General features: G+C 51.0%; 2 protein-coding genes across 3 annotated transcripts; both read right to left on the bottom strand.

Annotated features, from left to right (window-relative positions):
• Nucleotides 1-338: 338 nt before the first annotated feature.
• On the bottom strand, nt 339-26,382 carry smg7 (SMG7 nonsense mediated mRNA decay factor). 2 transcript variants are annotated; one of them, XM_061084105.1, is made up of 22 exons: nt 26,252-26,382; nt 25,218-25,249; nt 14,403-14,520; nt 13,906-14,038; nt 13,346-13,517; nt 12,041-12,112; nt 11,234-11,384; nt 10,268-10,403; nt 8,531-8,693; nt 8,282-8,441; nt 8,075-8,181; nt 7,674-7,734; nt 7,478-7,597; nt 6,344-6,764; nt 4,611-4,752; nt 4,018-4,415; nt 3,472-3,813; nt 2,814-2,900; nt 1,773-1,923; nt 1,519-1,689; nt 1,269-1,429; nt 339-1,004 (listed from the first exon to the last, which is right to left on the bottom strand). In XM_061084105.1, exons 1-22 carry the CDS (start codon nt 26,275-26,277, stop codon nt 891-893), a joined length of 3,438 nt encoding a protein of 1,145 aa, XP_060940088.1. In that variant the 5' UTR covers nt 26,278-26,382; the 3' UTR covers nt 339-890. The 2 variants fall into 2 exon arrangements, with proteins under 2 accessions (XP_060940088.1, XP_060940089.1); XM_061084106.1 differs by having other exon boundaries at nt 8,111-8,181.
• Nucleotides 4,781-5,692, bottom strand: LOC133017654 (ring-infected erythrocyte surface antigen-like; the record flags this gene model as incomplete). Its single annotated transcript, XM_061083794.1, has 1 exon — nt 4,781-5,692. A coding segment is annotated over one exon (912 nt), but the record flags the coding sequence as incomplete, so codon positions are not given.
• Nucleotides 26,383-26,952: the final 570 nt, after the last annotated feature.

Here is a 26,952-nt window from a genome sequence, read left to right as displayed (position 1 = left end):
CTTATTTATATATTTATATAGCTGTAACCCTCTTCCTTCCTTCATTCGACCAATCAGCTGCAGAGAACCCTCCTCCTCTTCCTCCTCTTCCTCCTCCACAGCAATGAAAATGAACAGAGGAAGCAGAAAGTCCAGTCTGTTATTTTGTCTCCCGCTGCTTCACCTGACCCCCCCCCCCCGCCCCCCCCGAACCGGACCACCACACCGTCCTCGCTCTCCGAGACGCTAAAGACGGGCGCCGTCAGGACCGAGCAGACGACCAGGTGGAGACATCCAGGTGGAGACATCCTGGTGGAGACGTCCAGGTGGAGACATCCTGGTGGAGACATCCTGGTGGAAACCCTGGTGGAGACGTCCTGGTGGAGACGTCCTGGTGGAGACATCCTGGTGGAGACGTCCTGGTGGAGACGTCCTGGTGGAGACGTCCTGGTGGAGACGTCCTGGTGGAGACATCCTGGTGGAGACATCCTGGTGGAGACATCCTGGTGGAGACATCCTGGTGGAGACGTCCTGGTGGAGACATCCTGGTGGAGACAGCAGTTCTACGGAGGCAGTGGTGGTGGGGGGGGGGGCGGTGTTCCTCAATGTTCAGATTCCCGCGGGTTGAAGGAAACCCGGCAGTGGCGTGTGGCGCCATGGTTGAAGAGATCCCGCGCCCTCCGATCCAGGAGGGGGGGTCACCGCTCCTCGACGGCTGAGGGGGTGGGGGGGGTGTGTGTCAGCCTCGTCGGGGGGGCGTGTCAGCTCCCCGACCTCCACCGTTTCTCACCGGTTTAATTTCCCATTTAAGTCGGAGCTGGTCTTCGTCAAACTGTCGTGTTTCTCTCCTCACGTTTCTCCTGGCGGTGGTGGTTCTTACATCCGGACTCAAAGCGCCGCCCGGCTGGCGTTCAGTGAGGCGGGTTCATGGCGCCGTGACCTCGCTGCTGCTTCTGCTTCTGCTGCAGGAGGAGCTGCTCCAGCGCCGACGGGCCCGGCTGCATCATGGAGCTGGACCAGATGGACTGCAGAGAGAGAACAGCATCATGGACCTGAAGCAGCGGACACGTGTCGTCCACACGTGAGAACACGTGTGGACGACACGTGTGGACAGCGTGTGGACGACATGTGTCGTCCACACGTGAGAACACGTCAAGCTTTGTAAAGTCTGAAACTCAAGTTGAGTCAATTTAAAACGTTAATAACAAAGACAATAAAGTTTAGGAAGTATTGATTTAGATCAAACTGCATCAGCTGTTAGTCACATGACGTTGTCATTAGCCAGCGACCTTGAGGCTGTCGAGCAGCACGGTGGAAGACGACTCCTCCATTGGAGACTCCTGATTGGTCCAGGAGCTGCCGCTCGGCCCGCCCTGGTGCCAGCTGGTGTCGGACGCTGCGGAGGACGCCGCAGCCGGGAGGTAGTCCAGACCGAAGCCGCTGACGGCTCCTGGAAAACAACGAGACAAACTTCCTTTATAAAAACTCGTCGTTATGTTTCATCTGTGTTTTCTAGCTCGAGACCCCGCCCCCCCTCACCGGTCTTGTCGGCCTTCCAGCGGTCCACCACCCGGCGGTCGCGGCTGTCCGGAGTGCCGATCGGCCCGAAGTTAGAGAAGGGCATAGCTCCGTGGTTGTGTGTGGGGGGGGAGGACGGCAGGCTGCTGGGGTTGGAGGAGTGAGGGGATTGGCTGGCCGGGGTGGAGTGGTCTGCCAATGAGAAAACAGCTTCCATCAGAGACGGGTCCATCAAAGTCTTCGTCTAAATTTGAGTCTCTGCAGCTGAGACGTACCTGAGCTGGCAGGGAGGGAGGGGGACCACGGCGTCCCCTCGAACAGGGAGTAGAGGGACGGCTCCTGGTGCATCATGGGAGCGTCGGCCTTGGCGCTGGGCGGCAGCGTCTTGCCGTACGCCTGGCTGAAGATGCTGTTCTGGTTGTACTCCTGATCACATGAGGACAGAAACAGGAGCGGCTGATATTAATCAAATCTCTGTTTGTGAATTAACTGATTAAGTGACGATGCTGCAGTTTCTCATATTAACATCTCATCTACTCTGCCCTCTGCTGGATGAACTGGGATACTGCCACACTCAGTGCCACTCATGTGCTTTAAAGTTGTTATTCAAACCTACAGAGATCAGTTTGAAACACAATGATCCACATCTGTGCAAGAACCAAACACCAACAACACTGGAGCCTAGGGTTGCAAAATTCCAGGAATATTCAAAGTTGGAAACTTTCCATGGGAATTAACGGGAATTAACGGGAATAAACTGGAAATGTTGTGGGTAATTTATACTAACTGTATTTACCTTGTCATATACAGACATAAATATAAACATTTTGTTATGTCATAGGCTGATTTGAGCCCTGAGGAAACTTTGGGCACTTGACTATATGCTCAAAATTCCCAAAATTCCCGAGCTAAACTTCCCATGGAAAGTTTGCAACCCTACTGGAGCCTACATTTTCCATAATGCAACGAGGTAGACCCTCCTCATCACTTAGCAGCCGTTTCTCTGTGAACATTCAGGAGCAGTCGTCCACCGCGTGGTCCACCCGGTGGTCCACTCCACCGTTCGGTCCACTCCACCGCGTGGTCCACCCGGTGGTCCACTCCACCGGGTGGTCCACTCCACCGGGTGGTCCACTGTTCGGTCCACCGTGCAGCATGTGACATGACGTCCCCTCGTCAGCCTCAGTTTAACCTGAACTCCAGCGCCATCTTGAATTTTAGAAACATGACTAAAACTGGAGCCTGACTGAGAGCTCGAGGACACGCCCACCTACACCTGCCCCCTGCACCCATGCGTCATGTCTCTTTGGTCTCACCTGCATGGGGAAACCAGAGATGGGCAGAAGAGAAGATGATTGGCTGACGCCCTCGGGGCCGCTCTCCATCCTGGTCTGGTTGGACATCTGCAGAGACGAGGGACAGACATGATAAGAGAGGCGGAGTCTAACCTGTGACGGTCTGAGGTTCACAGCTGTTTAACATTAAAAGCCCTGGTTGTTCTGAGGAGACGTTAGTGACGCTGCAGTTTGACACATGAGACGAGGTCACATGATCTCATAGATTAGGAATACTGGCTAAGAAGTGAGCAGCTGGAGACTGATGAGCAGAGTGTGGCTCTATAGAGCCGCTTGGGACTGAGAGGGTCGGGTACATACAAACATGTTTGGTCCAGGAGCAGAACTAAGAGGAGCAGCCAAGGCCTGGAAGAAATCAGGAGGCTTAGAAAAGACGAGCTCCTCCTCCTCCTCAAAATCTGCTAGAGATTTTAACAGGTCAGGAGGCAGGAGAGGCGAGCTCTTGTCCTGGTGAGAGGAAGAGGAGAAGGAGAGGAAGAAGAACAAGGAAAGTGGAGGTGAAGAAAGGCAAGTGAGTGAGACAGAGGTGAAAAGAAGGAAATTACAGAGGTCAGCATAGAGACAGAAAAGCATCAGGACCGGACCTCCTCCTCCAACCAGGTCCCAGAGAGCTGCTCACCTCGAAGGGGGGCCGGCCCCCGGTGGAGCCGTCCTGCTCTGAGCAGATCCCACCCGGGGGGGGCCTCTTCATCCTGTCTGCCATCACAGCAAGGCCGTCGCCCATCCTGTAGGACGGCTCCCAGTAGAAGTCCTGCATCTTGGCGTCGGGGAACTTGATCTTCTTGTCCATGTTGGACAGCTGAGGCTGCAGCTGGTGCTCGTACAGTTTGAGAGGATCCGGAGACGCCATGAAGAACGTCTGGGACGGCTGCTGCTTCATGGACATCATGGGATTCATCTTCTGCAGCGCCGCCTGTGCCTGGTTCCATATCTGAGCCGGCTGGTCCTGGACCTGCATGAACTGAGACCAGACACAACCAGGGTCAGGTGCTCTGTCTACTTATCACCACTAGAGGTCAGTCTGTGTTTAGAAAGGTTTGAATATATTAAAGAGATGCAACACACACACATGAACAAACACACACATGAACAAACACACACTCTCTGTGCTGGGTTGACACTGTGAGGTGGAAACAGGAAGTTGTTTTGTGTTTAGTGAGCTGACCTGGTGCAGTCCTGGGAGGTGAGGCGGACTCTTCCCGATCCCGACCTGCTGGACCGGTCTGGTGGGAGACTGCTGCTGCTGGCTCATCGTCTGCACCTGCAGCTGGACAGACTGCTGCAAAGCATGCTGGGAGGGCGGCTGGCACAGGGGCTGCTGACCCTGGGAGGGGCTCTGGTTCATGGACCCGGGACCCTGACCCGGCCCTGGACCGGAGGGCCTCTGCTGACTGTAGGGAATGTGGGACTGCTTTCCGGCCTGAACCTGTGTGCCAGCCTGAGTGTGAGCAGCCGTCTGGAGGAACGGCCCCGGCACGCCGGTGGAGAAGGTGAAGCCCGGATTCACCTGGAGCCCCGGGAAGGCCACCGGAGGAGGCATCACGTAGGCTGAGGGCGGGAAACCTGCAGAGGAACCAAGCAGGAGCAGAAATGACACCAACTTTTCTATTGTCGCTGACGAGAGAAAATAAAATGAATTGATCTCACCAATTTCTGAAGATCATAACACATCATTCAGCTTTTATCCAAAGTGATTTACAAAACATGAAGAATAAATTGCATATGAATAATAATACAGAATATATTGGGTATGTATACCGGGTCTGCTGGGCAGGGGGGGGAAGGCTCCAGGGTGGTGGATGGGGATGAACTGGGAGGAGCAGGTGGTCTGAGTTTGAGTGACAGGAGTCTTCTTCACCTCGGACACCGGAGTCTTCCTCAGCTCCGTCTGAGCCTTCACCTGAGACACAGGAAACGAGTCAAACACGTCAGGTGCTGCCGAGCCGCTCAGGATGAAGCTGGAGCGGTTGCTCCTCTACCCGCTCCTCTACATGCTCCTCTACCCGTTTCTCTACCTGCTTCTCTACCCGCTCCTCTACCTGCTTCACTACCTGCTCCTCTACATGCTCCTCTACCTGCTTCACTACCTGCTCCTCTACATGCTCCTCTACCCGCTCCTCTACCCGCTCCTCTACATGCTCCTCTACCCACTCCTCTACCCGTTTCTCTACCTGCTTCTCTACCTGCTTCTCTACCTGCTTCACTACCTGCTCCTCTACATGCTCCTCTACCCACTCCTTTACCCGTTTCTCTACCTGCTCCTTTACCCGCTCATCTACCCGCTCCTCTACCCGCTCCTCTACCTGCTTCTCTACCTGCTTCTCTACCCGCTCCTCTACATGCTCCTCTACCCGTTTCTCTACCTGCTTCTCTACCCGCTCCTCTACCTGCTCCTCTACCTGCGACTCTACCCGTTTCTCTACCTGCTCCTCTACCCGTTTCTCTAACTGCTTCTCTACCTGCTTCTCTACATGCTCCTCTACCCGTTTCTCTACCCGCTCCTCTACATGCTCCTCTACCCGTTTCTCTACCTGCTTCTCTACCCGCTCCTCTACCTGCTTCACTACCTGCTCCTCTACATGCTCCTCTACCCACTCCTTTACCCGTTTCTCTACATGCTCCTTTACCCGCTCATCTACCCGCTCCTCTACCCGCTCCTCTACCTGCTCCTCTACCTGCTCCTCTACTCTCTTCTCTACCCTCTTCTCTACCCGCTCCTCTACCCGCTCCTCTACCCGCACCTCTACCCGTTTCTCTACCCGCTCCTCTACCCGTTTCTCTACCTGCTCCTCTACCTGCTCCTTTACCCGCTCATCTACCCGCTCCTCTACCTGCTCCTCTACCCGTTTCTCTACCCACTCCTCTACCCGCTCCTCTACCTGCTCCTCTACATGCTCCTCTACCCACTCCTCTACCTGCTCCTCTACCTGCTCCTTTACCCGCTCATCTACCCGCTCCTCTACCTGCTCCTCTACTCTCTTCTCTACCCTCTTCTCTACCTGCTCCTCTACCTGCTCCTCTACCCGTTTCTCTACCCGCTCCTCTACCTGCTCCTCTACCCGTTTCTCTACCCACTCCTCTACCCACTCCTCTACCCGCTCCTCTACCTGCTCCTCTACCTGCTCCTCTACCCGTTTCTCTACCCGCTCCTCTACCCGTTTCTCTACCCACTCCTCTACCCGTTTCTCTACCCACTCCTCTACCCACTCCTCTACCCGCTCCTCTACCTGCTCCTCTACCTGCTCCTCTACTCTCTTCTCTACCCGCTCCTCTACCCGCTCCTCTACCCGCTCCTCTACCCGTTTCTCTACCCGCTCCTCTACCCGTTTCTCTACCCACTCCTCTACCCGCTCCTCTACCTGCTTCTCTACCCGCTCCTCTACCTGCTTCTCTACATGTTTCTCTACCTGCTTCTCTACCCGCTCCTCTACCCGCTCCTCTACCCGCTCCTCTACCTGCTCCTCTACATGTTTCTCTACATGCTTCTTTACCTGTTTCACGGCCTCAGTCGTTTTCTCGTGGCCAGTTTTCTTGGGCTCGCTCTTCCTCTTCCCGTCCCTCTTCAGCTCTCCTTTCCCAGCAGCCCCGTTGCCTTTACCCACGTCTCTGCGCTCTTTGCCGCCGTCCTTCTGAGGGTTCCGCATCATCTCGCGGCTCTGCTCTCGGGGTTTGATGTTCTCCTTGAAGGTGACGACGGGTCTGTCACCACCGTCAGGCCATGAGCTCTGCGTCTTCCCTGCCGACAGCACCGACTTCAGGCCAGAGTTTCCAACGTCGTTAGGCAGTTGTTCGCCGTTTGACGAGTCCTGCAGCACCGGTGCCTCCCTCTCCTGCGGCTCCTCGATGGCCTGCTCTGGAATGTCAGTGATGAAGAGGAGGAGACCGTCCTCACTCACTTTGCACTGAATCAGCCTGTGGAGGAGACAGAGAGAACCTGCTGAGGTCAAACCTTTACTTCATTGTCTCCTTCTCTTCATAACTTTCATGGTCACACCTTCAGTAACGCAGAGTCGTCATGTGATCAGTTTAAAATAACATGTAAAAGAAAATATGAAAAACTGCAACAGTGACGAGAAGTTTGACATCAGGTTTGAAAACTAGAATCACTGTCCTGTGGTCTATTCCACTGTTTACCAGTTACAGGTTCACACACGCTCCTGACTGTGACCTTTGACCCAAATCAAATCTTTTAATCCATGAGTCTAAATGAATGATTGAACCCATTTTGAAGAAACGCCCTCCTGGCCTTCTGGGGGCACTGTGTTCACAAGAATGTGACGGAGGGACAACATGAACACATAATGCCTCCAACCACTGGGTGTCGCCAGCGCGGAGACATGAGAACCATCATGAAACAGTAGCAACTCGCTGTTTGTATTATTAACCAACTAAGAGAAAGAAAATTCGATTCTCTTTGTTTGCGTTTCTGTTCATAAACGTGATTTTGCTGAGCTTCCCTCTGGTGTGCGTTCTGCTTTGTTAATGAAGAGCGTCACAAGCTGACTGCAGAGCGCGACCTGCTGGGTTCTCTGGGTTCTCTGGGTTCTCTGGGTTCTCTGGGTTCTCTGGGTTCTCTGGGTTCTCTGGGTTCTCGCTGTCAGATGCAGCCACACACCAACACTCACCCTGGCTGGTTGTCTGCCACCCATTTACCCAGACTGATGAGTCTCTGGTGGCGAGTGGTGACCGGCGGCCCGTCTCGGTCCACCAGGATTCCCTGGTGACCTTTGGTGAAGTCCAGAGACCTGAAACAGAAACAGAAGTCAGCTCAGACACAGAGCGACCAAACTCTCTCACTCAAAGACGGAGGCGACTCTGTACCTCAAAGCCGGCCGGAGAGCCAAGAAACCCTGCAGCTCAAACTCCTCTGGCAGGGGTGTGACTGTGGAGAAAACAAACACACCTTCAGGGACCACATCTGAGAGTCTCTCATTCAAAAGGAAACATGTTGACACTCAGGTACAAATTCTGTTTTATCACATTCATTCACCCCAGGGAGCAAATTTGAAACCTGATTTTCCTGGGTGTTGATTGTATTTATGTAAAGACGTATGGTCGTTTGTATGGAAGCTGCCGCAGCTGTGACCGGTGTCCTGTCCTTATGTGTGAGTGAGAGACTGACACGTGAGTGGAGAAGAGGGAACTGATATAACAGCCTTATATCCACCAACATGGACAAAAACCCGTCGATCAGTGAACTCCATCAAGAACCCGATCAACACCTGTTGGTCTGTAGGGATCAGCAGCCGGTGTCCTACCTAAGGAACAGGACACGTCGTACTCTTGGGGCTGGAAACTGTTGAGGATGGAGACGAGCCAGGGCCAAACACTGAGGGACAGGAGGAGGAAGACCAGATCAAGCTTCAGCACAGAATGGATCAAACCACAGAGAAGACAAAGGTTCCACCTCCTCCGTGCTGGTGACTTACTGCTGCCTCTGGTCCACTGCAGCATCGTGGAAGACGCTGGGTCTCAGCTTGAGCCAGTCCAGGGAAACTTTGATGGCCGGCAGAGGACACTCCCCCATGATGTCCTCCCCCCTGGTCTTGTTGAGCAGAACACGGCTGCACATGACGCCCAGGAAGGACACTGAGGACACAGGAAGTGACATCAGACACCAGGAAGCGCCCAATCGATCGGATTCAGAAGGAGCAGCGTTCTGACAGAGTGATTCTTACTGAAGAGTCCGAGCAGCTGGAACCAGCCGATCTGCTGCTCGCTGCTGAAGGCCGGCTCGCTGCCGTCCCCCGTCAGGTCCCTGAGGTGGTGGAGCTCAAACAGGTTGATGACTGTGATGTGGACCAGCTGCTGAGAACTGAAGGCTTTCTGCAGGATCAGCCGCTGCACACACAGACACACAAACACAGACACAAGCCAGGTGACTTTTCCACACTGACAACTTCTCTCTCTGCCTCATTTATCTACATGTCACTAACTTTGTGTTTTTTCTCCCATAGATTCTTTCTCTCATGTTAGGCAGGCATCTCTGACTTTAGTGCTTCAGGATGACCACAACAGCGTGTTCGTGCACTTGTGTGTGTGTGTGTGTGTGTGGACCCACATGTGAACACCTGACGGAAGGTGTGACTGATGCTTGATGCCGATGCTAACTATCCTGCTTCTCTTTCATATCACCCTGATTTGATTGGTTGCCTCCATAGTCACAGCTTTTTTGTTGTTGTCACAAATAGGGCTGCAACTAACGACTATTCTGATAGTCGATTAGTCACCGATTATTGAAACTATTAATCGACTAATCGGATTATGAATGACACAAATTCTCAATTGCTATTATTTAGCAAGCAGCTTTTAAATTTAGCTCGAGGTTGTTCGAGGCATGTGATGACTGAAAATAAAGACAATAAAGATCGATACTTCATTAAAAAAAAAGTCTTTTAATAAACTTTGCTGCATATAAGGGTACTGTTGACACAAAAGCAAAGACAAATCTAGTTTTTGTCCATTTAAAACCAAGGACAGGCAAAGTGCTAATAAAAAAAATAATTTAAATTTAAGTTTCCCTTTTTACTGTGAACCAAGAACAGGCCGAGTGCTGATACTAAAAATAAATTCAAAATCAAGTATCCATTATTCGTGTTAACAAAAAATGACAGGGAAAATAACATTATTAAAACAACAAACTAAACTACAGTCTTCTTCGGACTAAATAATTGTGATTAAAAAAAGTTTGTCAGGCAATAGGATAATATTTCGCTTTTAAACTCGTTAAAAAAAAGTTTAAACCATATTGTTGTACTGGATTCTAGAATCCTGCGCGCAGGTATATAGCAAGCTAGCTAACGGGCTATCTTACCGAGGTGAGTCCGCATCGTCTCCGTTATGATGTCAACCGTGACTCCTCCTCCTCACACCCGCATGTCATGCTTCCATGGAGAGCAGGTCCGCTGTGCAGATATTGCAGGTAGTTTTTCTCGGGCCATGTTAAGAGTGAAGTTCTCTTTCAGAGATAGGAAGGGAGCGAGATGGCTCACTCCACCTCCGGTAAAACAACCTTTAGTTCCGCTGCGCGGCACGAGAAACACGCGCTATGACGTCACCAACGATTCTTCGATGAGTAAATTCGTCGGCGACTATTTTTGTCATTGATTTTTGTAGACGACGTCGACTAATCGTTGCACCCCTAGTCACAAATGTAGAACAACCATGTGACAAAGCAAATGCTGCTTAAACCCGACTAACCATTAGGAAATCAGAATGATGCACTGAACAATATCGTCCTGTAAATACCACTGTTAGCTTCACTGATAAATCACAACAGAGACGTTTTATGGTTTCATTCATAAATGTGAGTTGGTTTTCATCCAACTTGATGTCATGTTTTGTTGGATCCGTCGCTCAGAGTGATTCACAGTAAAGTTACAGGATGACACAAACCTCAGTGTCGGCATCATTACCTGAAACTGCTCCTCCAGTTTCCCCCTCAGAGCGTCCACCTTGTCCAGACTCTTACTCAGGTAGACATGGCCGTGGAACTTGATGAAGGCCTTGATGAAATCGGACACACTCCACTTGGTTTTCCCCTCTTCACGACTACAGAGACAAAGAAGAGAAAACATCCGAGACGTTTCGGGCTGGGTTCAGGTCCTCGTCGGCCAGTGTGTGTGTGTGTCTGTGTGTGTGTGTGTGTGTGTGTCTGTGTGTGTGTGTGTGTGTGTGTGTGTGTGTGTGTCTGTGTTAGGGATGTCACGAGAACCGATACTTACGATACGTTTCGATACTAAGATAACAAAACACAGACGATGCCCATTTTTTGAAGCACCGTAGGCACCGTGAGCTTCGATGCCAGCAGCTGTTAGCAGCTTAGCATTAGCATCGGTGCTGCGCCAGTCGATGTTTACATTCAGAAAACCAAGACGGCAACTGCGGCTGCAGCGTTCGCCCCACCTCGACTTGTTGATAAAAAAGGCACAAAGAGTCGTGTATGGGAGTACTTTGCGTTAACCAAGCGCCGCGCTAATCCCTAGCGCGGCGGTGCTTGGTTGTTTACACCGGACGCTGAAGCGTCATGGGAGGGGATGGGAGCCAGCTGTTATTTAAGGCTTTGGCGTCGCTTCAGCGTCTGGTGTAAACCCGGCGTGAGGCAGATGACCGTGGTATTATCATTTAATGCATAACGTGTCTCACAACAAAGCGTCACTCACATGCGTCCGCAACTACCGTATAACCCACAGTATATGCGCAAGCACATTGAACTACCGTATATGACATTAACAACATCCAAAGAATGGAATTTTTTTGACCGTGGTATCGAAATTGGCATCGAGAATCGTGTAATTTTACTGGTATTGGCACCGACTACTGAATTTTTGGTATCGTGACACCCCTAGTCTGTGTGTGTGTCTGTGTGTGTGTGTGTATACCTCTCCAGGGCCTTGGACAGGGCCTTCTGCAGGTTGGTGGAGGCTGCTGGGAAGGGGAACTTGACTGCGATACTGCGGCAGTAGTAGAAGATGGTGGTGAGGTGGTCTCCTTTAGAAGAGGCCAGGATGGCCAGCTGGTTGTAGGGCTGACCTGCAGCAGACAACAAGCAGCTTCACTTCACTACAAACATGGCCGCTGATGAAAACCTGCTTCAAGCTCCAGAAACATTCACATGTCATCTTTCAGAACAGGTCTGACTTTGTGCAGAACCGATGACCGAAGCCAGCTCAGTAATTACTTGAAACAATAAAACCATGTTGATGGAATGGAAATGATTCGTTTCATTTGTTGTCAGTGTCGGCACAGACCATTCTCTGAAGGGGTCTACAGCACTGAAACCAAAGCAGAAAGCCTATAACACTGTATTCTTAAGCATTTGTATATTTATCACAACTCATGACCAACTCAGTGACCATTGGAGGTCACTGGCCACCCTGAACCAGGAGGAGACCACCGAGTAGATCCAGAACTCAGTGGGGGGTCTACACATCCCATCAGGCCTGGGAACGCCTCAGGATCCACCAGCGAGCTGGGAAACTGTTGCTGGGGAGAGGGACGTCTGAAACACCTCTTCAGGGACCAGACCCCGGACAAGAGGAAGACACTGGAGGGAGGGTTTCAGATGAGCCCGCCCACCTCCTCAGTGTGTCCAATAAGACGGTAGGAGCCTTAAGCCTAGCTTAGGGTTAGGGCACAGAGCACTAGAAGGAGGGGGGGGCAGCTTGAGGACAGAGGCAGCGACTCACCGTTGGATGGAACCAGCTGAGCTGCGTGTCGGTAGTACGACTCCGCCTGGCTGGTCTGGTTACGGTAACGGGCTGAAACACAGAAACACTAAATGTAAACATGACACCGGAGTGTTTATTATCAGCCTAGTGGAAGATTGTTTCTATAAAGGACTTGATAGAAGAATCTGTCACGTTCAATATCAGAGCAGTTGATTGACAGAAAATGAATCTGATTCACATACAACTAGAGATGTTCCCGTACCATTTAACTTCCTGATTCTGACACTTGGACATTAACTTTTATAACCTATTTACCCGCTGTATGTTACTAATAGGGATGGGCATAATTAATCGACGATCGATTAATTGATCATAAAGAATTTCATCGATGACATTATTTTGTCTTCGACGAAATTCTGTTGCGTTCACTGCCAACACTGCGAAGCTATACGTCTCCATGAGCGCATGAGTAGGAGGTCAGAATACCCGAGTTGCCTGAACGCAGCACAGGATGTTAGCAGCTGTAGGAAGCAGTCCGGAGCTCTACTCTACAAGCCCCGCTGAAAGACCCGCAGCTAGCCGCTGGGAGCTAGATGGATCTGACGGTTCTCGACGTCTCAGTCCGGTTGTTGTCATGTCATCAATCCCGGAACCTCACCCAGACCCGGGTCTGTACGGGTTCCCTTTCCCGTAGACTGAGGGTCCGCGTGCGGACATGAAACCGAGCTCCGCAGCTAGCATCCGGAGCTAGCGGAGGCTAGCTCCGGACGCTAGCCCCTTCGGACCAGGACAGGGCCGGGTCTGGTTGAGGAGTTCTTGGAGTGAGGACGTGACAACGGCCGGAGTAAGAGGTCGAGGGCGGCGGAGTCCAGCTAGCTCTCAGCGGCTAGCTGCTCTCAGCGCGGCTGAAGAGTACAGCAGAGCTTATTTACAAGTGTAACTATTGAACGATCCCGTTTATCTGCCACAAGAGTTGTTCATCTTGTAATAAAGATCTCAATGAGGAAACACGCGGCGTTTTTTCTATTTTCACTGCATTTTAACAGTCTATAAATAGTGATTCGTCGATTGTCTTAATCGAATGCCCATCCCTAGTTACTAACCCTGTGTATGACGTTGGCTGATACACACACGTTGGCTGATACACACACGTTGGCTGATACACACACGTTGGCTGATACACACACGTTGGCTGATACACACACGTTGGCTGATACACACACGTTGGCTGATACACACACGTTGGCTGGTGGATGGAACGTGTCGACCTGGAGCTCAGAGAGCGTTCGAACCTTTTAAGGACAAAGTGTGGAGGCTTCTCACCGATGTCTCCGAGGTGGACGAGGCAGTGCTGGCAGATGTAGGAGCAGGAGCTGGGCTGCGGGCTGACCATGCTGCTGCTGCTGCTCTGTGGATTGCTGATGATGCCGAGCTGAGAGGATTTGACGCGACACGGCAGGTCCACGTTAAACACATTGCACAGCTCCTGCAGCAACTGAGACACCGGAGGAAGAGCAGGCGTCAAACACAAACCAACTTCTGAACCAAACAAGGTGTGAAAGACTCTTAAATCCTGAAGTCTACGGAGCTTTGAGAGCTGAAGGAGGTAGAAGCTCATTTTCAGAGGAAACATGAGTTCTTCCTCTGGAGCTGTTACAAGTTCATCTGCATTTTAGTCCCGCCCAGTTAAAATTAACTCCTGATTGTTATCATTCTGAAGTATCTTCCAGCAGAGTTCTTGTTCTGAGCAGCACGTTCAAACACTACAGAGATAGATTATATTCTAAAGTCTAAAAGAATCATGAAAACTCAATCCAGGTTACGTGAAGGTCATGTAGTTGACACAGGGTAGGATGGACTTCTGAGGGCCACCTGACTCGTACCTGTGTGTAGAAGCCACTTGCTGCCTCCAGAAACAGCGACAGGTTGGCCTGCACCTCACTGCGGTTGGGGTTGGCTCGGTTCTTGGCCTGGCTCTGCAGGGTGGTGATCTGGTTCTTAAAAGCATGATTCCACCTGCAGGGAGACACAGGAGTGAGACGCCAGGGAGACACAGGAGTGAGACGCCAGGGAGACACAGGAGTGAGACGCCAGGGAGACACAGGAGTGAGACGCCAGGGAGACACAGGAGTGAGACGCCAGGGAGACACAGGAGTGAGACGCCAGGGAGACACAGGAGTGAGACGCCAGGGAGACACAGGAGTGAGACGCCAGGGAGACACAAGAGTGAGACGCCAGGGAGACACAGGAGTGAGACGCCAGGGAGACACAGGAGTGAGACGCCAGGGAGACACAGGAGTGAGACGCCAGGGAGACACAGGAGTAAACTAGCTGCAGGTTTCTCTGGGGTGTGGGGGGGAGTGGAGGCCGAGCTGCTTACAGGTCTTGCTCCGCCTTCTTGTCCAGAGCGTACTCCAGGTCAGTCACCAGCATTTTCTGGTACAGGTCCTGCAGAGCCTGACGGGACGTCCACACCTCGGCCGCCCCCAACTTGGAATCTACACAACAGAAGAGCAGAGAGGTGGGAGGAACATGGTGAGGAACACCTGAGGAGCAGTGTGGTGAGGAACGTGATGAGGAACGTGGTGAGGAACGTGATGAGGAACGTGGTGAGGACTAGGGGTGTCACGATACCAAAAATTCAGTAGTCGGTCCCAATACCAGTAAAATAACACGATTCTCGATGCCAATTTCGATACCACGGTAAAAAAAAAGTGCATTCTTTGGATGTTGTTAATGTCATATACGGTAGTTCAATGTGCTTGCGCTGCGCATATACTGAGGGTTATACGGTAGTTGCGGACGCATGTGAGTGACGCTTTGTTGTGATACACGTTATGCATTAAATGATAATACCACGGTCATCTGCCTCACGCCGGGTTTACACCGGACGCTGAAGCGACGCCAAAGCGACTCGTAAGCGCAGCACCAAGCCTTAAATAACAGCTGGCTCCCATCCACTCCCATGCGCCGCTTCAGCTTCCGGTGTAAACAACCATGTGCCGGCGCGCTAAGGATTAGCGCGGCGCGGCGGATTTGCTTCCGTGTTCGGTGTAAACCCGGCGTCAAACGCAAAGTACTTCCATACACGACTCTTTGTGCCTTTTTTATCAACAAGTCGAGGTGGGGCGAACGCTGCAGCCGCAGTTGCCGTCTTGGTTTTCTGAATGTAAACATCGACTGGCGCAGCCCCGATGCTAATGCTAAGCTGCTAACAGCTGCTGGCATCGAAGCTCACGGTGCCTACGGTGCTTCAAAAACTTGGGCATCGTCTGTGTTTTGTTATCTTAGTATCGAAAGGAATCGTAAGTATCGGTTCTCGTGACATCCCTAGTGAGGACAGGGACATGTAGTGAGGACAGGGACATGTAGTGAGGACAGGGACGTGTAGTGAGGACAGGGACATGTAGTGAGGACAGGGACATGTAGTGAGGACAGGGACGTGTAGTGAGGACAGGGACATGTAGTGAGGACAGGGACATGTAGTAAAGAACAGGGACATGTAGTAAAGAACAGGGACATGTAGTGAGGACAGGGACATGTAGTAAAGAACAGGGACATGTAGTGAGGACAGGGACGTGTAGTGAGGACAGGGACATGTAGTAAAGAACAGGGACATGTAGTAAAGAACAGGGACATGTAGTGAGGACAGGGACATGTAGTGAGGACAGGGACATGTTGTGAGGACAGGGACATGTAGTGAGGACAGGGACATGCAGTGAGGACAGGGACATGTAGTGAGGACAGGGACATTTAGTAAAGAACAGGGACATGTAGTAAAGAACAGGGACATGTAGTGAGGACAGGGACATGTAGTGAGGACAGGGACGTGTAGTAAAGAACAGGGACATGTAGTGAGGACAGGGACGTGTAGTGAGGACAGGGACATGTAGTAAAGAACAGGGACATGTAGTAAAGAACAGGGACATGTAGTGAGGACAGGGACATGTAGTGAGGACAGGGACATGTAGTGAGGACAGGGACATGTAGTGAGGACAGGGACATGTAGTGAGGACAGGGACGTGTAGTAAAGAACAGGGACATGTAGTGAGGACAGGGACGTGTAGTGAGGACAGGGACATGTAGTGAGGACAGGGACGTGTAGTAAAGAACAGGGACATGTAGTGAGGACAGGGACGTGTAGTGAGGACAGGGACATGTAGTAAAGAACAGGGACATGTAGTAAAGAACAGGGACATGTAGTGAGGACAGGGACATGTAGTAAAGAACAGGGACATGTAGTGAGGACAGGGACGTGTAGTGAGGACAGGGACATGTAGTAAAGAACAGGGACATGTAGTAAAGAACAGGGACATGTAGTGAGGACAGGGACATGTAGTGAGGACAGGGACATGTAGTGAGGACAGGGACGTGTAGTGAGGACAGGGACATGTAGTGAGGACAGGGACATGTAGTGAGGACAGGGACATGTAGTGAGGACAGGGACGTGTAGTGAGGACAGGGACATGTAGTGAGGACAGGGACATGTAGTGAGGACAGGGACATGTAGTGAGGACAGGGACATGTAGTGAGGACAGGGACGTGTAGTAAAGAACAGGGACATGTAGTGAGGACAGGGACATGTAGTGAGGACAGGGACATGTAGTGAGGACAGGGACGTGTAGTAAAGAACAGGGACATGTAGTGAGGACAGGGACGTGTAGTGAGGACAGGGACATGTAGTAAAGAACAGGGACATGTAGTAAAGAACAGGGACATGTAGTGAGGACAGGGACATGTAGTGAGGACAGGGACGTGTAGTGAGGACAGGGACGTGTAGTGAGGACAGGGACATGTAGTGAGGACAGGGACATGTAGTAAAGAACAGGGACATGTAGTAAAGAACAGGGACATGTAGTGAGGACAGGGACATGTAGTGAGGACAGGGACATGTTGTGAGGACAGGGACATGTAGTGAGGACAGGGACATGCAGTGAGGACAGGGACATGTAGTGAGGACAGGGACATGTAGTGAGGACAGGGACATTTAGTAAAGAACAGGGACATGTAGTAAAGAACAGGGACATGTAGTGAGGACAGGGACATGTAGTGAGGACAGGGACATGTAGTGAGGACAGGGACGTGTAGTAAAGAACAGGGACATGTAGTGAGGACAGGGACATGTAGTGAGGACAGGGACATGTAGTGAGGACAGGGACATGTAGTAAAGACAGGGACATGTAGTGAGGACAGGTACATGTAGTGAGGACAGGGACATAGTAAGGACAGGGACATGTAGTGAGGACAGGGACGTGTAGTAAAGAACAGGGACATGTAGTGAGGACAGGGACATGTAGTGAGGACAGGGACATGTAGTGAGGACAGGGACGTGTAGTAAAGAACAGGGACATGTAGTGAGGACAGGGACATGTAGTGAGGACAGGGACATGTAGTGAGGACAGGGACGTGTAGTGAGGACAGGGACGTGTAGTAAAGAACAGGGACATGTAGTGAGGACAGGGACATGTAGTGAGGACAGGGACATGTAGTGAGGACAGGGACATGTAGTGAGGACAGGGACGTGTAGTAAAGAACAGGGACATGTAGTGAGGACAGGGACATGTAGTGAGGACAGGGACATGTAGTGAGGACAGGGACATGTAGTAAAGACAGGGACATGTAGTGAGGACAGGTACATGTAGTGAGGACAGGGACATGTAGTGAGGACAGGGACATGTAGTGAGGACAGGGACGTGTAGTAAAGAACAGGGACATGTAGTGAGGACAGGGACATGTAGTGAGGACAGGGACATGTAGTGAGGACAGGGACGTGTAGTAAAGAACAGGGACATGTAGTGAGGACAGGGACATGTAGTGAGGACAGGGACATGTAGTGAGGACAGGGACATGTAGTGAGGACAGGGACGTGTAGTAAAGAACAGGGACATGTAGTGAGGACAGGGACATGTAGTGAGGACAGGGACATGTAGTGAGGACAGGGACGTGTAGTAAAGCAGGGACATGTAGTGAGGACAGGGACATGTAGTGAGGACAGGGACGTGTAGTAAAGAACAGGGACATGTAGTGAGGACAGGGACATGTAGTGAGGACAGGGACATGTAGTGAGGACAGGGACGTGTAGTAAAGAACAGGGACATGTAGTGAGGACAGGGACATGTAGTGAGGACAGGGACATGTAGTGAGGACAGGGACATGTAGTGAGGACAGGGACGTGTAGTAAAGAACAGGGACATGTAGTGAGGACAGGGACATGTAGTGAGGACAGGGACATGTAGTGAGGACAGGGACGTGTAGTAAAGACCAGGGACATGTAGTGAGGACAGGGACATGTAGTGAGGACAGGGACATGTAGTGAGGACAGGGACGTGTAGTGAGGACAGGGACATGTAGTAAAGAACAGGGACATGTAGTAAAGAACAGGGACATGTAGTGAGGACAGGGACATGTAGTGAGGACAGGGACATGTAGTGAGGACAGGGACGTGTAGTAAAGAACAGGGACATGTAGTGAGGACAGGGACGTGTAGTGAGGACAGGGACATGTAGTAAAGAACAGGGACATGTAGTAAAGAACAGGGACATGTAGTGAGGACAGGGACATGTAGTGAGGACAGGGACATGTAGTGAGGACAGGGACATGTAGTGAGGACAGGGACATGTAGTGAGGACAGGGACGTGTAGTAAAGAACAGGGACATGTAGTGAGGACAGGGACGTGTAGTGAGGACAGGGACATGTAGTGAGGACAGGGACGTGTAGTAAAGAACAGGGACATGTAGTGAGGACAGGGACGTGTAGTGAGGACAGGGACATGTAGTAAAGAACAGGGACATGTAGTAAAGAACAGGGACATGTAGTGAGGACAGGGACATGTAGTAAAGAACAGGGACATGTAGTGAGGACAGGGACGTGTAGTGAGGACAGGGACATGTAGTAAAGAACAGGGACATGTAGTAAAGAACAGGGACATGTAGTGAGGACAGGGACATGTAGTGAGGACAGGGACATGTAGTGAGGACAGGGACGTGTAGTGAGGACAGGGACATGTAGTGAGGACAGGGACGTGTAGTGAGGACAGGGACGTGTAGTGAGGACAGGGACATGTAGTGAGGACAGGGACATGTAGTGAGGACAGGGACGTGTAGTAAAGAACAGGGACATGTAGTGAGGACAGGGACATGTAGTGAGGACAGGGACATGTAGTAAAGAACAGGGACATGTAGTAAAGAACAGGGACATGTAGTGAGGACAGGGACATGTAGTAAAGAACAGGGACATGTAGTGAGGACAGGGACGTGTAGTGAGGACAGGGACATGTAGTAAAGAACAGGGACATGTAGTAAAGAACAGGGACATGTAGTGAGGACAGGGACATGTAGTGAGGACAGGGACATGTAGTGAGGACAGGGACGTGTAGTGAGGACAGGGACATGTAGTGAGGACAGGGACATGTAGTGAGGACAGGGACATGTAGTGAGGACAGGGACGTGTAGTGAGGACAGGGACGTGTAGGGAGGACAGGGACATGTAGTGAGGACAGGGACATGTAGTGAGGACAGGGACATGTAGTGAGGACAGGGACATGTAGTGAGGACAGGGACATGTAGTGAGGACAGGGACGTGTAGTAAAGAACAGGGACATGTAGTGAGGACAGGGACATGTAGTGAGGACAGGGACATGTAGTGAGGACAGGGACGTGTAGTAAAGAACAGGGACATGTAGTGAGGACAGGGACGTGTAGTGAGGACAGGGACATGTAGTAAAGAACAGGGACATGTAGTAAAGAACAGGGACATGTAGTGAGGACAGGGACATGTAGTGAGGACAGGGACGTGTAGTGAGGACAGGGACGTGTAGTGAGGACAGGGACATGTAGTGAGGACAGGGACATGTAGTAAAGAACAGGGACATGTAGTAAAGAACAGGGACATGTAGTGAGGACAGGGACATGTAGTGAGGACAGGGACATGTTGTGAGGACAGGGACATGTAGTGAGGACAGGGACATGCAGTGAGGACAGGGACATGTAGTGAGGACAGGGACATGTAGTGAGGACAGGGACATTTAGTAAAGAACAGGGACATGTAGTAAAGAACAGGGACATGTAGTGAGGACAGGGACATGTAGTGAGGACAGGGACATGTAGTGAGGACAGGGACGTGTAGTAAAGAACAGGGACATGTAGTGAGGACAGGGACGTGTAGTGAGGACAGGGACATGTAGTAAAGAACAGGGACATGTAGTAAAGAACAGGGACATGTAGTGAGGACAGGGACATGTAGTGAGGACAGGGACATGTAGTGAGGACAGGGACGTGTAGTAAAGAACAGGGACATGTAGTGAGGACAGGGACATGTAGTGAGGACAGGGACGTGTAGTAAAGAACAGGGACATGTAGTGAGGACAGGGACATGTAGTGAGGACAGGGACATGTAGTGAGGACAGGGACATGTAGTGAGGACAGGGACGTGTAGTAAAGAACAGGGACATGTAGTGAGGACAGGGACATGTAGTGAGGACAGGGACATGTAGTGAGGACAGGGACATGTAGTAAAGACAGGGACATGTAGTGAGGACAGGTACATGTAGTGAGGACAGGGACATAGTAAGGACAGGGACATGTAGTGAGGACAGGGACGTGTAGTAAAGAACAGGGACATGTAGTGAGGACAGGGACATGTAGTGAGGACAGGGACATGTAGTGAGGACAGGGACGTGTAGTAAAGAACAGGGACATGTAGTGAGGACAGGGACATGTAGTGAGGACAGGGACATGTAGTGAGGACAGGGACGTGTAGTGAGGACAGGGACGTGTAGTAAAGAACAGGGACATGTAGTGAGGACAGGGACATGTAGTGAGGACAGGGACATGTAGTGAGGACAGGGACATGTAGTGAGGACAGGGACGTGTAGTAAAGAACAGGGACATGTAGTGAGGACAGGGACATGTAGTGAGGACAGGGACATGTAGTGAGGACAGGGACATGTAGTAAAGACAGGGACATGTAGTGAGGACAGGTACATGTAGTGAGGACAGGGACATGTAGTGAGGACAGGGACATGTAGTGAGGACAGGGACGTGTAGTAAAGAACAGGGACATGTAGTGAGGACAGGGACATGTAGTGAGGACAGGGACATGTAGTGAGGACAGGGACATGTAGTGAGGACAGGGACGTGTAGTAAAGAACAGGGACATGTAGTGAGGACAGGGACATGTAGTGAGGACAGGGACATGTAGTGAGGACAGGGACGTGTAGTAAAGAACAGGGACATGTAGTGAGGACAGGGACATGTAGTGAGGACAGGGACATGTAGTGAGGACAGGGACGTGTAGTAAAGACCAGGGACATGTAGTGAGGACAGGGACATGTAGTGAGGACAGGGACATGTAGTGAGGACAGGGACGTGTAGTGAGGACAGGGACATGTAGTAAAGAACAGGGACATGTAGTAAAGAACAGGGACATGTAGTGAGGACAGGGACATGTAGTGAGGACAGGGACATGTTGTGAGGACAGGGACATGTAGTGAGGACAGGGACATGCAGTGAGGACAGGGACATGTAGTGAGGACAGGGACATTTAGTAAAGAACAGGGACATGTAGTAAAGAACAGGGACATGTAGTGAGGACAGGGACATGTAGTGAGGACAGGGACGTGTAGTAAAGAACAGGGACATGTAGTGAGGACAGGGACGTGTAGTGAGGACAGGGACATGTAGTAAAGAACAGGGACATGTAGTAAAGAACAGGGACATGTAGTGAGGACAGGGACGTGTAGTGAGGACAGGGACATGTAGTGAGGACAGGGACGTGTAGTAAAGAACAGGGACATGTAGTGAGGACAGGGACGTGTAGTGAGGACAGGGACATGTAGTAAAGAACAGGGACATGTAGTAAAGAACAGGGACATGTAGTGAGGACAGGGACATGTAGTAAAGAACAGGGACATGTAGTGAGGACAGGGACGTGTAGTGAGGACAGGGACATGTAGTAAAGAACAGGGACATGTAGTAAAGAACAGGGACATGTAGTGAGGACAGGGACATGTAGTGAGGACAGGGACATGTAGTGAGGACAGGGACGTGTAGTGAGGACAGGGACATGTAGTGAGGACAGGGACATGTAGTGAGGACAGGGACATGTAGTGAGGACAGGGACGTGTAGTGAGGACAGGGACATGTAGTGAGGACAGGGACATGTAGTGAGGACAGGGACATGTAGTGAGGACAGGGACGTGTAGTAAAGAACAGGGACATGTAGTGAGGACAGGGACATGTAGTGAGGACAGGGACATGTAGTGAGGACAGGGACGTGTAGTAAAGAACAGGGACATGTAGTGAGGACAGGGACGTGTAGTGAGGACAGGGACATGTAGTAAAGAACAGGGACATGTAGTAAAGAACAGGGACATGTAGTGAGGACAGGGACATGTAGTGAGGACAGGGACGTGTAGTGAGGACAGGGACGTGTAGTGAGGACAGGGACATGTAGTGAGGACAGGGACATGTAGTAAAGAACAGGGACATGTAGTAAAGAACAGGGACATGTAGTGAGGACAGGGACATGTAGTGAGGACAGGGACATGTTGTGAGGACAGGGACATGTAGTGAGGACAGGGACATGCAGTGAGGACAGGGACATGTAGTGAGGACAGGGACATGTAGTGAGGACAGGGACATTTAGTAAAGAACAGGGACATGTAGTAAAGAACAGGGACATGTAGTGAGGACAGGGACATGTAGTGAGGACAGGGACATGTAGTGAGGACAGGGACGTGTAGTAAAGAACAGGGACATGTAGTGAGGACAGGGACGTGTAGTGAGGACAGGGACATGTAGTAAAGAACAGGGACATGTAGTAAAGAACAGGGACATGTAGTGAGGACAGGGACATGTAGTGAGGACAGGGACATGTAGTGAGGACAGGGACGTGTAGTAAAGAACAGGGACATGTAGTGAGGACAGGGACATGTAGTGAGGACAGGGACGTGTAGTAAAGAACAGGGACATGTAGTGAGGACAGGGACATGTAGTGAGGACAGGGACATGTAGTGAGGACAGGGACGTGTAGTAAAGAACAGGGACATGTAGTGAGGACAGGGACATGTAGTGAGGACAGGGACATGTAGTGAGGACAGGGACATGTAGTAAAGACAGGGACATGTAGTGAGGACAGGTACATGTAGTGAGGACAGGGACATAGTAAGGACAGGGACATGTAGTGAGGACAGGGACGTGTAGTAAAGAACAGGGACATGTAGTGAGGACAGGGACATGTAGTGAGGACAGGGACATGTAGTGAGGACAGGGACGTGTAGTAAAGAACAGGGACATGTAGTGAGGACAGGGACATGTAGTGAGGACAGGGACATGTAGTGAGGACAGGGACGTGTAGTGAGGACAGGGACGTGTAGTAAAGAACAGGGACATGTAGTGAGGACAGGGACATGTAGTGAGGACAGGGACATGTAGTGAGGACAGGGACATGTAGTGAGGACAGGGACGTGTAGTAAAGAACAGGGACATGTAGTGAGGACAGGGACATGTAGTGAGGACAGGGACATGTAGTGAGGACAGGGACATGTAGTAAAGACAGGGACATGTAGTGAGGACAGGTACATGTAGTGAGGACAGGGACATGTAGTGAGGACAGGGACATGTAGTGAGGACAGGGACGTGTAGTAAAGAACAGGGACATGTAGTGAGGACAGGGACATGTAGTGAGGACAGGGACATGTAGTGAGGACAGGGACGTGTAGTAAAGAACAGGGACATGTAGTGAGGACAGGGACATGTAGTGAGGACAGGGACATGTAGTGAGGACAGGGACATGTAGTGAGGACAGGGACGTGTAGTAAAGAACAGGGACATGTAGTGAGGACAGGGACATGTAGTGAGGACAGGGACATGTAGTGAGGACAGGGACGTGTAGTAAAGAACAGGGACATGTAGTGAGGACAGGGACGTGTAGTAAAGAACAGGGACATGTAGTGAGGACAGGGACATGTAGTGAGGACAGGGACATGTAGTGAGGACAGGGACATGTAGTGAGGACAGGGACGTGTAGTAAAGAACAGGGACATGTAGTGAGGACAGGGACATGTAGTGAGGACAGGGACATGTAGTGAGGACAGGGACGTGTAGTAAAGACCAGGGACATGTAGTGAGGACAGGGACATGTAGTGAGGACAGGGACATGTAGTGAGGACAGGGACATGTAGTGAGGACAGGGACATTTAGTAAAGAACAGGGACATGTAGTAAAGAACAGGGACATGTAGTGAGGACAGGGACATGTAGTGAGGACAGGGACATGTATTGAGGACAGGGACGTGTAGTAAAGAACAGGGACATGTAGTGAGGACAGGGACATGTAGTGAAGAACAGGGACATGTAGTGAGGACAGGGACATGTAGTGAGGACAGGGACATGTAGTGAGGACAGGGACATGTACGGAGGACAGGGACATGTAGTGAGGAGAGGGACGTGTAGTGAGGACAGGGATGTGTAGTAAAGAACAGGGACATGTAGTAAGGACAGGGACATGTAGTGAGGACAGGGACGTGTAGTGAGGACAGGGACGTGTAGTGAGGACAGGGACATGTAGTAAGGACAGGGACATGTAGTAAGGACAGGGACATGTAGTGAGGACAGGGACGTGTAGTGAGGACAGGGACGTGTAGTGAGGACAGGGATGTGTAGTGAGGACAGGGGCGTGTAGTGAGGACAGGGACGTGTGGTGAGGACAGGGACGTGTAGTGAGGACAGGGACGTGTAGTGAGGACAGGGACATGTAGTGAGGACAGGTGCATGTAGTGAGGACAGGGACATGTAGTGAGGACAGGGACATGTAGTGAGGACAGGGACATGTAGTGAGGACAGGTCACCTGAGGACAGGGACATGTAGTGAGGACAGGTGCATGTAGTGAGGACACGGACATGTAGTGAGGACAGGGACATGTAGTGAGGACAGGGACATGTAGTGAGGACAGGGACATGTAGTGAGGACAGGTCACCTGAGGACAGGGACATGTAGTGAGGACAGGTACGTGTAGTGAGGACAGGGACATGTAGTGAGGACAGGGACATGTAGTGAAGACAGGTCACCTGAGGACAGGGACATGTAGTGAGGACGGGGACATGTAGTGAGAAGGGACGTGTAGTGAGGACAGGGACATGTAGTGAGGACAGGTCACCTGAGGACAGGGACATGTAGTGAGGACGTGTGATCTTACCTGTCATGTCAGCCTTCAGGGCCTCAGCCTGTCTGTTTACATGTAAGAGAAGAGAGAGAGGGTTACACACAGAGAGAGAGAGAGACACACGCACACAGACACACACACAGAGAGACACACACACACAGAGACACACACACACAGAGAGACACACACACACAGAGACACACACACACAGAGAGACACACACACACACACAGAGAGACACACACACACACACAGAGACACACACACACACAGAGACACACACACACAGAGACACACACACAGAGACACACACACACAGAGACACACACACACAGAGACACACACACACACAGAGACACACACACAGACACACACACAGAGACACACACACACACAGAAACACACACACACACACAGAAACACACACACACACAGAGACACACACACACACAGAGACACACACACACACAGAGACACACACACACACAGAGACACACACACTTCCTGATGACTTCGTTTACACACTCAACAGATCCGGTCTGTGGCTGCCGGGCTGTGACTATCACCTGGATCCAGACTGTGACCAGCCACACAAACAAACCAGCAGTTAGCCGGCCCCGGCCCCGCTGGGTAGCCCCGGGTCCTGGTCCGGCTCAGCCCGGCAGAGGGACACATGAAGCGGGCTGTTATCCGCTCACAAGCCGCTGATCACTCACCGGAACCAGCTTCAACACGAACACACATCTGCCCGCTGATGCTAACCCGACGTGCGCAGAAAGATGCTAGCATGCTAAAGCTAGCTAGCAATAACACATCGAGTCTGTCAATGGCGGGTAAACACGAATTAACTTCAGAACCGATTAAAGACAACGGTCACCAGGGGACACGGAACCGGGGCGACTGGACCCGAACACCCGGTGGGATCTGTGCGAGGAGCCGCGCGACGCACCGCCTGGTGTTTGTTGATATGAGGAGCTAGCTGCTAGCATAGCGCTGAGGGGGTGGTCCCCCAGCCTGTTAGCTTAGCGTTAGCCACCAAACACTTCACCTGCTGAGTCACACCTTACCTCAGGTACTGGGCACAGAGGGTCATCCTGCCGGGTCACATTCACACACACACGGGTCCCGGAGCTAACGAGGCTAACGATGCTAACGATGCTGCTGCTGCTGGCGCCGCCATATTGTTCCAGTCTGACACACACACACACGTACACACACACTAACACACACTCAGACACACACACACCGTGATACACACTAAATGATGAAGAGACACATCTGACACAACCATCAACAAACCACAGGACGAAAACTGAAGTTGGTAATTAATATTATTATTAGTCATAATATTATTAGTTGTAGTATTACTGATACATTCACTGATGTAAATAATCTGATTTATGTCATATATTAAATTATTAAGATGTCTCAAACATGTAGAGAAACAACAAAAAACACATAACTCAAAAATTAATGCAGATTAATAACAATATAATATAATCTGCAGAATATCAAAGTACAGTATAATAAAAGCATCGAAGAGTAAAGTATAGTAACAGTATAGTGGAGTGTAGTATATCAAGTGTAGGTGTGTGTGTGTGTGTGTGTAGTTGTTTGTCTTAGTGTGTGTACGTGTAAGGGTTTGTGTGTCTGTGTAAGTATTTATGTGTATGTGTGTGTAGGTGTATGTGTTATTGTGTGTGTGTTATTGTGTGTGTGTCTGTTTGTGTGTAATTGTGTGTAGGTGTATGTGTTATTGTGTGTGTGT

The sequence above is a fragment of the Limanda limanda genome, chromosome 13 (assembly GCF_963576545.1).
Source record: "Limanda limanda chromosome 13, fLimLim1.1, whole genome shotgun sequence".
Lineage (NCBI taxonomy): Eukaryota > Metazoa > Chordata > Actinopteri > Pleuronectiformes > Pleuronectidae > Limanda > Limanda limanda.
The sequence above is the reverse complement of the archived record's forward strand: the minus strand, read 5'-3'. Positions and strand labels throughout refer to the sequence as shown.